This window comes from Sander lucioperca, chromosome 5 (genome assembly GCF_008315115.2).
Source record: "Sander lucioperca isolate FBNREF2018 chromosome 5, SLUC_FBN_1.2, whole genome shotgun sequence".
In the NCBI taxonomy this organism is placed as follows: Eukaryota; Metazoa; Chordata; class Actinopteri; order Perciformes; family Percidae; genus Sander; species Sander lucioperca.
This window is the reverse complement of record NC_050177.1, coordinates 11,116,926-11,132,015: the sequence shown is the minus strand read 5'-3', so window position 1 is coordinate 11,132,015 and position 15,090 is coordinate 11,116,926. Positions and strand designations below refer to the sequence as shown.

General features: G+C 40.3%; 1 protein-coding gene across 5 annotated transcripts in view; it reads right to left on the bottom strand.

The window, feature by feature from the left end:
- Positions 1-15,090, bottom strand: part of LOC116047681 (syntaxin-1A-like) — a 59,842-nt gene that overhangs the window by 36,567 nt on the left and 8,185 nt on the right. For all 5 annotated transcript variants that reach the window (XM_031296600.2, XM_031296599.2, XM_036001291.1 and 2 more), the window contains exon 2: positions 5,279-5,356. In XM_031296600.2, coding sequence (XP_031152460.1) covers positions 5,279-5,356 — 78 coding nt within the window. The remainder of the gene's footprint in view (positions 1-5,278; positions 5,357-15,090) is intronic.

The following is a 15,090-nucleotide window of genomic DNA, read 5'->3' as shown; positions in this document are numbered from 1 at the left end:
TCACAGAGAAGGTTTTTTTTTTATACTGCTTTGCTAGTTTGACGAGCTGAGGGGAATAAACTTCACAGGCCACGTTCATTATGAAGAAATATGTCAACCGTATACGTAGTAAAGCTCTATGCAGCACAATCAACATTTTCAAATGACACTAGGAAAAGTCTAAAAATAATTAATTCTGATTCCCACAACCTACATCACATTTTCAGACCTTTATGTGTACTTCTTTCCCAGGATGTTTAGATAGTCAAAGATAACTAACTTAAAAAGTCAAAATTAAACAACCATTACAATTTTTGATCATGTACTGTGTATACCAGAATATTTCAGGATTTTGTTGAAAGATTTGCTAGTTTTCTCTCTCCTCTTAGATTCCCTTTCTACTTGGGATCTGAGAGGTTTTGGATGACATTGTAATTCAATAGCATCGAGGCATAAGCTATAAAGTTCTTGATCTTGTTAAAAGGATACATTTATTATTGTTTCTGGTTTCTTTGTTGAATATTTTGAAAATTATAAAATGCACCCTTATCCTTAAATTGCAATATAGGCAATTATATCCACACCCACACATAGATCCAGATACAGTGAGAGAAAAAAGTATTTGATCCCCTGCTGATTTTGTACGTTTGCTCAAGAAATGATCAGTCTATAATTTTAATGGTAGGTTCATTTGAACAGTGAGAGACAGAATAACAACAAAAAAATCCAGACAAACGCATGTCAAACAAGTTATGAATTGATTTGCATTTTAATGAGGGAAATAAGTATTTGACCCCTCTCAATCAGAAAGATTTCTGGCTCCCAGTTGTCTTTTCTACAGGTAATAAACTGAGATTAGGAGCAATCCTGCAGCGCCCGCAAGGTCCCCCTGCTCAAGAAAGCACATGTACAAGTCTGTCTGAGGTTTGCCAATGAACATCCAAATGGTTCAGAGGAAAACTGGGTGAAAGTGTTGTGGTCAGATGAGACCAAAATCGAGCTCTTTGGCATCAACTCAACTTGCCATGTTTGTCGGGAGAAAGAATGCTGCCTATGACCCCAAGAACACCATCCCCATCGTCAAACATGGAGGTGGAAACATTATGTTTTGGGAGTGTTTTTCTCCTTCCCTCAGCCAGGGCATTGAAAATGACCCAAAACACACAGCCAAGGCAACAAAGGAGTGGCTCAAGAAGAAGCACATTAAGGTCCTGGAGTGGTCTAGCCAGTCTCCAGACCTTAATCCCATAGAAAATCTGTGGAGGGAGCTGAAGGTTCGAGTTGCCAAACGTCAGCCTCGAAACCTTAATGACTTGGAGAACATCTGCAAACAGGAGTGGGACAAAATCCCTCCTGAGATGTGTGAGATGCAAACCTGGTGGCCAACTACAACAAACGTCTGACCTCTGTGATTGCCAACAAGGGTTTTGCCACCAAGTCCTAAGTCATGTTTTGCAGAGGGGTCAAATACTTATTTCCCTCATTAAAATGCAAATCAATTCATAACTTGTTTGACATGCGTTTGTCTGGATTTTTTTGTTGTTATTCTGTCTCTCACTGTTCAAATGAACCTACCATTAAAATTATAGACTGATCATTTCTTTGTCAGTGGGCAAACGTACAAAATCAGCAGGGGATCAAATACTTTTTTCCCCTCTATGTACGCTGCACAGTGTAGTACATGATACTTAAATACACAGCCACATGCACAAACAAATGCCACAAACACAATATTAAATCAATATCAACACTCTGAGGGTCATGTATATGGTGTGAGTGAGGGACAAAAGGCAGCTGTGGTCTGTCTCGCACCCAGTCAGGGTGAAAGCCTGATTACTCCTTCTCTCCCTCGGCTCCTTCACTGTCTACACCCCCCTCTGTCACATGTACATGTTCCACCTCTCTGGTTTGGTGTCTAAATTTTCCACATCACTCTACATATACTCTCCTTTCAAAATCTCTTGCTCAGTCTCAAACTGTTCTCTGTTGCCTGCTGTCTCCACATTTCACTCAATCTCCTCTTTCTTTGCCTTCTCACTTGAGACAGATGTAACAGACTGAAATTCCTGACAGATAAAGAGACGTACGTTTCAGTATCTAGGATGGATACAGACAGTCTATCAGTGGCAACAAGCAGCGGCAGAACAGAAATGAGAGGAGATATATGACTGCAGACAGAGTTCCCTCAGAGCTAAAACATCACAATTACAGTGTTTTAGCAGTTATTTTGAAGTTATACCATGTATTTCTCCTGTAATGATTGTCAAACCTCAAACACAGGGGAGTAAGTCCTGGGTACAGACAGAAAAACATTGTTACTTCTTTTTTTAAATTGTGTTGCTAGAATATGGGTTGCAGAGGACACTGGGAGACATTCTTTCTCATACACATTTTAAACATGAAGTCAGGCAAATACAATGGTGGCATTGAACTTGTCATGGATGTGCTTTGTCATCTCTGCTTTTTCTTAATTAATAGACATCATATAAAGGTGCAGCAGGGGTCTGGAGATATTAGGGTGGCATCTCTTCTATTTGCAGATGATGTTGTCCTTTTGGTTTTATTAGACTTTGACCTCTGATGTACTATGAAAAAGATTGCAGCTCAGTGTGATGCTGTCAAGATGAAGATCATCACCTTTAAATCTGACAGAATGCTTATCTCTCCATTACAAAAAAAAGGTATAGTGTGTAGTTTCTGTCTCCCCCATGAGGAATTCGAAGTAATGACAACAACACTGTCAGTGCATCCACATGACACAATCCTTCTATGATCGTGCCCCACCCCCACCCCTCCTCCACACAGTTGCTTGTTGCCAAGGAAGACACGTAGGATTAAAAAACATGGACTCTTTAGAAGAGGTAATTATCTTCACTCAAGCTTCTGCGCACAAAAGTCGCTGGATGACACCATTTTCTGAACATAGCCATACTGAGAAATACAGAGAGAGTTTTGTGGAGCTGATAGTCTTAATTAGCTTTGTATCAACTCATTTGGCAATGGCTTGAATTGAACGGACGTTCATTATTATAAAAAAAGTTACGTACTAAAGCTTTAAATGGATACCTAAGGTCTTTAGCAACGTGGGACTATATTACACCCTGTCTAATTCATTTAGTTAACATTGAAAGAAGCCAGTTCAGGTAGTTTGGGCACCTAATAACGATGCTTCTGGTCATCTCCCTTTGGAGGCTTTCAAAGGATGACCAACTTGGACGAGACTTACAGGTAGATCAAGCCCACATTGGAGGGATTCAATCTCCCAGCTGCACTGGAGGAACTTCTTTGGATAAGGACATTTGGGTTGCTCTGTTTGTCTATGAAGACCCAGTGACCCTGGAGGGAAGAGCACTTGAGGAAGTAGAAGCCTTCACTTACTTAGGCAGCGTCATTGACAAGCAGGGCGGCATGATACAGACGTCAGAGCCAGAATCGGCTTCATTTATCCAGCTGAGAAACATTTGGAGCTCCAAAGAAATCAGCGAGTGGACAAAGCTCAGACTCTTTAGCTTGAAAAATAAGCATATACTACTCTGCGGATCAGAGCCGTAGAGGACAACCAAGAACACAATGACGAAAGTACAAACATTTATCAACAGCTGCCTGAGGCCAGATACCATCAGCAACAATGACCTCTGGAAGAGAACAGGCCAACAACTATTGGAAGAAAAGATCAAGAGAAGAAGATGGAGATGGATTGGCCACACACTCCGGAAACCAAATACAAGCACCGCCAGGCAAGCGCCTAGATGTGGTCATACGATTAAAGGTATATGAAACGTTTAAAATGTACCTGCATTTAGCAGTAATTGTCCCCTATGCTATATACAATGTGTCCATCATATGCCATGTTGGTTTGTTACATGTGACGGCTGCATGCTTCTCATTGTTGATGCGTTTTGTCTGTATTTCCCATATATTTATATTGTTACTGAGACCGTTCTCCTTAATATATTTAATATCTACACAGGGATTTTGATTGATGCACCTGCAGCTCGGTCCCAGATGATTCTCTGGGTGATAGGTTTGTTGTCTCTTGTTGCTTTGAAAACTCGCATATCAAAGTGCTGATTGTCCGACCTCTTTCATAACTCACAAATGCAGCTAAATGGCATCCCACCTCACTCTATACCTTTGTAGCAGCATTTGCAATGGTGATTTAAATACTTCAAAGTTAAAGCCAGTCAACATTTTCATAAATTGACAGATACAGACTGCCACATAAGATACAAGATATATGGCAGTGACAGATGAAGACAGACATGATAGATGATAATAAATATGGATTATAAAGAGGAAGTCTCCCTCAACCCCATTCTTATTTGAGTCAAATTATCCTGCTTTTTAAACCACTCAATATGGAAGATGTACAGTATGTAGCAGGCCCATTAAAAACAGAGCCCCCGCCCCCCCTCTCTGAGAGCCATGACAATGTTCAGTTTGTGCCCAGCAAATGTGCTTAGCGTGTATAGGGAATTACACTCCCAAATGCATGTAAAGATGCTGGCTTGGTGCATAGTAGTATCTGTCATGCACAAGAGGAGGAACTGGAAATAAATAAATGATATCACCAATGTTGTTATTCAGAGCTGGACAAGAAGAGCCTTGTTGTGTTGTTGAATCAATAAAGGCTGTTTCAAATTAAATGAAATACATGATGATACATGCCACACCAGCTACAACATCAAACGTTATAAATCATTTCAACACTCCTCAGAGAAGAAATTGATTTCAGGCCTCTGAAAAACCAACATGTTTATATTCAACATCAGGAGAGAATTAATACCTAGGCAGATTGTAGTGTGACCTGGACTTTAATTTAAGATGACAAGTTATTAGCCTACTATCAACCCGTTAAGTGTGTGAAAGGGAAGGTACTGTACTGAGACAGAGATGTACTTCCTCCTCCACTGTGAGAAGGTCTCTTCACTAAGAGTGTTACACTTTGAGGAAATAGCAAAGAAAATACCAAACTTCCCAATGTTAACCCCAGAAGAGAAGCTGGCAGTTATCCTAGAAGCTAATTATATGTATCTGCCTGACACATCCTGATGGACTCATAATCACTGTAGGATCCCCAAACATATAGATTTGTATTGTAATGTATAGTAATTATATTAAAATTGATAAACAAAATTGTAGTGTATCATGTTGTACTGTGTAATGTAATTGTTTTGTAGTGTATTCTATTATATAACAATCATCAGTACAATATAGAACCTACGGGACAGCTATCTATTTAATATGTGATACGAGAAAATAAAAAGAAGGAAATACCAGGACTGTGAGAGAAACAAACCTGTTCAAAGAATTCATCCATAAAGCCTTTGTCCATCCCCACAGCGACTTCATCCTCCTCCTCTGTCGTCTCCTTCCCCTGGACAAACACACATACGTTTAGGAATTATTTCAAACAGCTGTAAGATAAAATAATGAACATGTTCACTGAACTAATAAAAATAAACTTCAATAAAAAATGTAATGTACGACTGTAACACAGGTCACACTCTCCCCACCCGTCCACCCATCAACTGATTAGAAACAAGGAGCACTTAATGACACTTGTAATTAGAACCACAAGTCGAGTGATTAGCAAGTTATTATTGAATTAGGACATAGGGCCAGAGAAAACATTGACTTTTAAATACTCCAGCCTGCACACTCATACATCAGCATACAGATACATACAAACATTTAAGCATAAAGGAATATTTTGGGTAATATGCTAATTTACTTGAAAAGATTGATATCTCTTTCATATCTTTCCATTAAATATGAAGCTACATCTAAGAGGTGGTTAGCTTAGCTTAGCATAAAGACTGGGGAAACAGCTAGCCTGGCTCTGTCCAAAGGTAGCATAGTCCACCGACCAGCACCTCTAAAGCTCACTAATTTACACGTTATATCTTATTCATGTATTTTGAACAAAAAGCAAGCGTAAAAACAACATTTGGTTTAACAGGAAGTTTCTGTGCCAGACAACACAGTATCAAATGTCCAATATTAAATGTAGCCTACAACATGGGAAGCAAATATAAGCAAGAGGATACCTCAGCATCAAAGAAAAAGCACAAGAGTGGAATATGCTTTTAAAACGACTACAGGTCTTTGAATATAAGGAGTACCACTAGATGACAACAAAATTTGCAACGTTTTCTGCTGCTGCAAAATTGTATATTTACATTAGCAAGGTCTAAAATTGTTCAGCAAATAAGGCATATTGTTATTTACAAAAGGTTGGAAATAAAAATATGTAGCTTTTCCATTTGTAACTTAAACCTTTTTTTTTTTTTTTTTTACATATTTTACATGATCACAAAAAACATATCTAGCCTGTCTGTAGCAAAAATAGAGTAAAAAAATGTAACTTTACATTTCAACTGGTTCATCTTAAAAAAGTTACAGCTTCTCAAACTTTCCAGCGTCTAGCCAATGATTCATTCTGATATACATGCTCAATTCTAATCACATATCAGCCATTACCCTACATTAGCAGTGATCTCATGTGGCGTCATCTCATTCGTCTAGCCTCTGTCAAACTAATTCACTTCCCCATTAGAGATCCATTTGCTTCTCGCAAACGCTGTAGAGAGGGAGTGTAGTTTTCTTGTTCTTCTGGCTGAAATGGTATCCTTATTCTCATCCAAAATATTTCCCAATTGAGAAAATAATCTGCGAATTACTCAACAATGAAAATAATCGTTGCAGCCCTTGATTAAAGAATGTAGCACAACTACAGAATCTTATAATTAATATAACGGGTACTTTCCTAGTTGTGTGTATCAAAGGATTAGGATTGTATTTATTTCACCTTCTCAACAACAGGCAACCTCTGATCTCAAGCCACCTCCAATACTCTAAAGTGTTCTTTTAAAAATCCTCACTGACCCAAAAGCAAAAATCCCTCAAGTCTTGTTTGTTTAAAACAAGTGACCGTTAGCCCAAGCCATAAGGCAAAATACAATCTGTAATGTCCAGATTAAATCCAATAGCAGCTCAATATCGTTATTTGCAGATGATATTTTGTTGTACATCTCTGATCTTGAGGACTCTATTCCAAAAATTCTTAAGATCTTCAATGAATTGGGCTCAATCTCTGGCTATAAAATTAACTGGAATAAATCGAATCTTCTTTTATTGAACAACAGGCATGTGACATCAGCTATTAGTGTTACAATACCAACCCAAACCAAAATTACATATTTGGGCATCACGATACACACATTGCTATAGTGAGTTGTACAGGACAACTATGAAACTATATTAGCTATTATATAGTAGTGTTCAAAGGGATCTGGCCAATTGGTCTGCGTTGCCAGCATCAGTACGGTCCAGGATTGCTGTTGTTAAAATGAACATAGTTCCTTGTGTGGATTTCTTAAATACAATGATCCCCTTACCACCATCAATAACTTTCTGGAAGAAACTTGATACCTTAATTCGGCAGTATATTTGGAATAATAAACCTAGGCTAAAATACTCTACCCTGCAACGTACCACAAACACGGGAGGCCTGGCCCTCCCCAACCTTAAAGTGTACCACAGAGTCTTTCAGCTACGGGCCCTCAGAGTGTGGATGGATCCCTCATCTACAGTTCCATGGAGAACTGGGTCTCGGAAAAAAAACCTCACTGGAAATCTAAGACTGCAAGACCTTGCCTTTGCAGGTGTGTGTCCAAAAAAGTGTATGCTAGCCTATGGCCCTATAATCACCAACACAATGACCAACTTTAAACAGGTGGAGGAGCAACTACGCTACACCAATAAGTGGCATTTAAACACCCCAATATAGTTCAATACACACTTAAAGTCTGGTAACAAACCCTTTGCTTGTAAGCAGTGGAGTGACAGAGGTATTTATATTTTAGACCAGCTATTCAATGAGAAAGGTATGTTGAGTTTTGAAGACCTGAGAATACCATGGGGAAACAGTCTTGCGGCGCACCCAGTTATATGGTTTGCTAATTTTCCTGTGAGAGGATTAGTGTCCAGGATTTATGCTAAACTGATGCAAGTATCCATAGGAGAACTCCCAATAGTAAATAAATGGGAAAGAGAGCTGAGCCCTGCAGGGGAACGCAATTCATTGGGAAACAGTTTGAGACAACATTTTCCACTGTTCCAAAAAAAACAAATCACCAATAAATCCACTTCAATATATGTCATAGGACATATTGGACTCCTCAGAAGAGATACATCTCTAAAGTCATTCCCACTCCCTATTGTACTTTCTGTCAACCTGAACAAATTGGAACTTTCCTGCATATGGTCTGGGAGTGCGAACAGGTGCATGAGTTTTGGAATAAAACAACATATCTGTCACATATTGTGGAGATTGTTTTGTATGTCTGAAGGTGCTAATTAAAAAAATTTAAAAAATGATCACAAAAAAAAGTGGCGATCCATTTGAATGCAGTGAATAGTGTGCATGATGTTCTGGGATCCAGAAGACTTAAAGCCATGCATTGCCTTTAACAAAAGCTCAAAACCAAGAAAACAATCTTTAAACCAGTAGGTCCAATTAATACGTATATAAAACCTGCAAAGAGTTGTATTAAGATATTATTTTCATCCCATACATGTGTGCGGGCAGTCAGCCAGGTTCGTCTAGACCTAGACAAAGACACTAATGTGCATGCATTAGTCCAGCAGTGCAGAGTGCAGGAAGCAGGAGAAATCATCATATAAGTTGGGGATGCAATTTTCAATAGATGTAATGTATTGTCATGCATGTATTTAACAGTGGATCCTCTTTAACTATTTAATACATCCATGATGGCTACCTACATTAGTGACATGCTAATCTACAGCTAATTGGTATTGACATCTGTGCTGGTAACATGACTGTACCATAACACAGCATTGGAAGTCTCTGTGTGGTTCTACAGAGGCTCTGTGGAGAGTCTGAATAGTGCTTTTTGCCCGTATTTTTTAAATGTGTATTAAAATCCAGAAACACAGATCACACTTAACAGCAGAGTATAATGCATCGAGCCCTAAAAAGAACACATAGCAGCACCACCACAAAAAAGTATAATTAAAATCACAATAAATCAGAAGCAAAAAAAATAAAAAGAGCAAGGCCGGAATTACACCGCCTTTGCTTTGTGATGACATTTCAAGTTATTAAAACCAAGTTTTTCCAAATGTATATGTCCAACTCCATTCTGTGGAGAGTTAACATGTAATGTGCTGACACAGAAGTGGAGAGGCAGAGAAGAAATGTTGGAAAACGGGCAGAAAACAGCGGGAGAGGAACCATTTCGTGAGAAAAACGTTTGAGAGGACAGCAAGAGATGGTGAGGCAATTGACGCAAAACTAAGTGAGAGGAATGCAGAGCCACTGTGATCACGCTGATACTATCTAAACCCACTCAGACTTGATTTAATCCAATAAAACTGGATTGTTTTATTCATCATAACTAAACATTTGGAAAATAAAACGTTTTTTTTTTTTTTTTTCTTCTCATTATTCCCAATCTGAGGGTTTATCTTTAGTGCCCACCTATCATGACAACAGCCAACATGGTGGGTGTCATTTTCTTGGTGTGGAGTAAAACTCTTCAGATGGGATCAATAAATAAAAGTTTGGTGTTGGTATGGCAATGAGGTACATTGTGGAACAACAGACTATTGGAAGCAGAGAGAAAAGAGGCGGCAGCAGCAGGAGGCAGAGGAGGAGGACAACGACAAGCAGGAATCAGAATAAGCTCCGAGAGCACCAGTAATGTGCGCCACCTCCACACAGAGATGCTGTATCTCCTGCAGAGAGACGAGCGCTTTGGTCTGGCTTTTTCTTTTAGTGGACCGAAGTGGAGAAGACCCGAGCGATGCACCCCAAACCTCCACCTCCACCTCCCCCTCCCCACCAGATCTGAAGCTCCTGCACGCTGAGCCACATTGACGCTGCCTGAGAGAATGACTTCAATGCTACATTCTTGACTCAGCCTTCATACTTGACTGTCCACACGCAGAAGATGCTCTAAAGCCAGACTTGCAAACATGCATGCACACAACAGCTAGCTGATGTAATGTATATGTAATATACAACAGGTTAACACACGGGGAGATCAAGGCCTATAAAAGCCGGTCCCCATTAGGCTATAACCCTCCCACTCACTTTGCCTCTGGGGATCACACATGGGTGAAACACCGCGGCAGGAGTAGTGGCCTGATTATGCTGTTTATTAGATTAGAGAGTTGTTCTAGGCACCGTGCCAGCAGGGAGTCGCTCCATGAAGACAAAAGGCAGTGCCTGCAGATCCAGTGTAAACAGGGGTGCAGGAAATATAGTCTATGAGTGAGGGAGCGAGCGACAAAACAGACATCTAGTGTGCGGGCTACAAAATCACAGCCGTCAGCACAGACAAAAAGAAGAGGAGAAACAGGGCAACACCGTAATTATTTAAAGCTGTGAAAGTGTAATTGTATGTGCAAAAAGAGGACCTAGAGACACTGCGTGGTGTTGATGTGTAAGTACTAAGGTTAAACGGAGAGGGCGGGACTATAGTGATCATGCGAGCGCATTCAGACCCTTTTCACGATTTTATAAGAAAGAGAAGAGCAGCGAGAGACAGTTCAATAGAGATGGAAAGCCATGTGGGCAGCACTTTATTGTCCTTATGTGTTTCCATATTAAAGCAGACCAGTTTCCTGCATCTTTGTAATACAGCCAATTCAAGCAGCTTCCTGCAGTCCCATTAGAAATGACTCATACAAATCTGTGTCAGCTGCACAGAAAAATACTGAGAGCATAATCAGATTTATTTTCATAATACAGGTAACATTCATTATGGATGTGTGCTCACTCATATACACACACACACACACACTTGAACATTTGATTATTTATTCATGTTTCCTACAGTACAATACAAATATGAACAATATTTGCAAAGCCTTGCTGCTCACACAGTATGTAAATCTGCTTTTAGGAACAAGTTTCCAACTTGTAAATAGGGCTCACGTCAACAGCAAACTTTACTTTCACCGCCAGACTCGAGCGGTTGCGGTTACATTCGGTCTCGACATACTATTTACACACTCATACTGACCGACACTAGACTCATGCACTGGCCACGGTTACATTCAGTAGCCTGGTGCGCGGTCTCATCGTGACAGTCTAACTACCATGTAGCAACATTCACTTCTAACATTTAACTTAACTACCAAGATAACATTACGTGTATTTGTATGTGATATAATACTTTCCCCTTGGTAATGTAGCCTATGAATTTCCATGAACACAATTCTAAAATGCACAAGACATAAGGCTTCTGGGATCGGTTGATAAATCAAACTTGCCGAGAACCTAGACACCTGTTTGATTACATAGACTCATGCATTAGGCACGGTTACGGTCTCGTTCAGTAGCCTGGTGCGCGGTCTCCTGGTGACAGCCTACCTACCATGTAACAAACATTTAACTTAACATAACTACTAAGATAACATGACGTGTATTTGTATGTGATATCCATCGATAATGTAGCCAATTAATTTCTATGTACACAATCATCTAAGATGCACGAGAAACAAAGGCTTCTGGGATCGGTTGATAACTCAAACTTGCAGAGAACCTAGACACCCGTTTGAATACAGACTCATGCAGTACCCTCGGTTACGGTCCTTACGGTCTCGCTCAGTAGCCTGGTGCGCGGTCTCCTCGTGACAGCCTACCTACCATGTAGCAACATTCACTTCTCTAACATTTAACTTAACATAACTACCAAGATAACATGACGTGTATTTGTATGTGATGTACTTATTGTGATGTACATTGATAATGCGTGAATTGCCATGAACACAATCATCTAAGATGCACCAGAAATAAGGCTTGGTTAATATCTTAAACTTGCCGAGAACCAAGACACCGCTTGATTACATTAAACTCGAGCGGCCGGTTGCACGGTTACACTCGGTCTCGTTCAGTAGCCTGGTGCGCGGTCTAGGTAGCTCATTTCCTGATTGATTCTACCACCACCACTCCAGTGGAGGCGCTAATGAGCTAGATTACTACACACACAGTAGCAGAAGAATACCAACTACACACAACGGCACGAATGAGGTAAAAGAAAAAAACAGGAGTGAGTCAGTTCATTGACGTTTGGCACTCGATTCTCCCGGTTCAGTGACACGAGTCGGATTAATTAACCGGCTCTTCGGTCAGTTCGTCAACACTACCATCCATCCCATAAATGTAAATGGGGCATTAGCCTAAACCTAATTCAAACCTTGGACAGTTCAACAAAATTACAAAACACATATTTTCTCAGTAGCTATGCAGGTAACTTTGGTTTCATTTGTCCAGAATCTGTTTCTGAGATTTCTGTTGCCACCCACCCAATACAATGAAGGAAAATGAGATTTAATTTGTGATGCTCACAGAGAAAACTGTAGAAAACATTTTACCAGAATCAGTGTCTTGGGTACAGTCCTTGCAGTGAACAGTTTTCTTAGACAATGTCAAAGACAGCAAGGTGAATTATCTAGCGTAACTGAGACTTTGTTTCTGGAATGACATGTCGCTGTTTTAATTTTTGATGCTCTAACCAGGACAAACAGATTTCTATTCACCTCCACTGTACTGGTGCGGTGATAGAACTCTCAGAGACGGATATCACAAAACCTGGGCAAATAAAACCAAAACTATCTGTACGGCGAGATACCACTAGAAGTCAGTGAAAGTGGGTGAACTGACCCCTAGTCTAAAACCAAGTCTTAATCTCAAACATCTTTTGGAAGAAGTAAAGAGAGGCCAGTGTCCTTACTTTCCAAAAATGCCAATGCTCACAATGCTCATCCTCACAAAGACATTTAACAGCACATATAAACACAAAACCCTACTTATAAAAATAGCCATGGCTGTGCCTTCATCTGCTCCCATGCTAAAGCCCTCAGGACATTCACCACCGACAGGCTGAGAGATCTACAGTCTATATGTATCCAGGACCAGCTGGCAGTAACATCACACAGGAAAATTAATTTGCACTTTCATTTTAAGCATGACGCTGATGCTTGTATCCAAAGTGACTTTTTAATTCATAAGTCACCAGAAAATCCAAACAATGACCATGATATACGATATATAATCAATTTATCAAAATCAAATGGAGCATTGGTGGCACAGAACTGATGCTGACACAGCAAAACCACAAATCAAATTACCGGTCCATAACTGATGGATTGCCCAGCTGGTCGGCTGACTTTCAGCGTAAATGAGCGGCTGATGGAAGAGGAGGACACAGTGTAGGACTATCGAGACAGGATAATTACACAACCAGGGAGCAGCGTGGGTGACAAGAGGACACAGGAAGTGATAGATTGAGCTGTTCCTTTCACATTACTGTGCTGTCTCCTCGCTGATAACAACACCGGTAGCAATCTTTGAAGAAAATCACCATTTGATTCAGGGGCAAACACTGATGTGTAAATGTCTGCAGGTGTTGTCCGCTGGAAAATAATAATGTGCACTACAGCTGATCAATGCACTCCTGCGGATAACTTGCTTATAAGAATACAGATCAATACTTTTTGTTTTAATGTAAGATACATATGTATGTGCTGCAGTACTTTCCCAACTAGCTCAATTGTTGCCTGTACACATTTATGCCCCTGGAGTACAGCACAACTAATTGTGGGAGAAGAAAAATCCATTATTCTGTTTTGCAGAGACATTTGAGTTTGAATCTGGTACAACTGCAGAACACAACACTCTGCCTTATGTATTTAATAATTATTTCAGCAACCTTGGCACTATTCACAACTGCCAAACCAGAAACAGACTTAATTGAGTTGTGTGTGACTTGTAAACACAACCTAATAAAGTAGAAGCAGCTTTAAAGATCGTTGACTGCCCAATTTAGAATATTTCAGCCTCATTCCACAGCGCCAAATCTGGAACCAGAAAATTTGGAAAAAGAATCATGCCAATCAGATTTTTGTAGGTGGGACTTATCTCCCTGTGTCAGAGCCACAACAATGGTGACAGAGGAAAAATGGTGACAAGTGTGGATGAGATCAAGACTCTTGAATTGACATTAATTTCTTCAATCAACGTCATAAATGCTAAGTTAACTGCTGTAATTGCTAGTAAAAGCTACCCCAGCTTCTATGTTGACTGGAAATGACATCATCAGGGCGGCTACGTCACTCACAACTGATTGGTTACGACAAAACAAAACCCATGGTCCTAAACAGAAAACAGCTAACATGAACACAATATCAGACTGCAAAATGAAGTAAGACAAAACGGTGATTTAGTCTGATCATCAAGCTAAAGCCCCTGACACACCAACCGGACGGCTGACCGTCAGCAGACTGATCAGTCGGCTCCCCAAGGTCCAAAAAGTGCCTTCGAACACACCGAAAAGACGCCGTCTTGAGCGTACGTTCTGCGCGTGCGCGAGATGTAATACAAAAAATGAAAACCAGAAATGACAACGCGTCTCGTATTTTACAAAAATAGTTCACTGAAACGTGTTTCTGAAAACATTTTAAGCGAGAAATAGGCCATACAGTTGCTGAATCTGTCTTCATTATCGGGTAGGTGTGTCAGGGCCATAAGAGTTTCTCAAAGTGGTTCTAGAGTCTGGAATTCAATCCATCAAATTGCGTAAACCTTTACCCCAAGACATTTCTCACTGCTAACTGCTACTATCCTTTTATTGTGAATCTCCATTGATAACGCTTACAGAGATTTAATCGTCACTCTTTAAAGGGGCGCTATGCAGTTTGGGCCATTTCTTCGCTGTTTTCTCGCAGATTTCTCTATAGAGCTCCCCCTACAGCTTCGGAATAGATATTTGGTAGCTCCGATGTTTACTTGTGTCTGAGTCCTCACTCGGTCAGTCTGCCGTTTCCTCTTTCTCTGTTCCTCCAACAATGCTTTCCTAGCTTTCTGCCTTGCAACTCTGGGCCGGCGAGTCGCAATGGTGGTTTTTCCGCTCACAGGCGTTAGGGGGGAGCGAGACGACCACCATTCAACTCGAAAAAAGTCATAGAACCATTCCAATGACTCCGAAGCTGTTCAGTTAAGGTAAATTAAGCTAAAAAAAACTGCATAGTTCCCCTTTAAGGGCTCATGTGAAAGGGCTCTTGGCTGTGTTTGCTCTG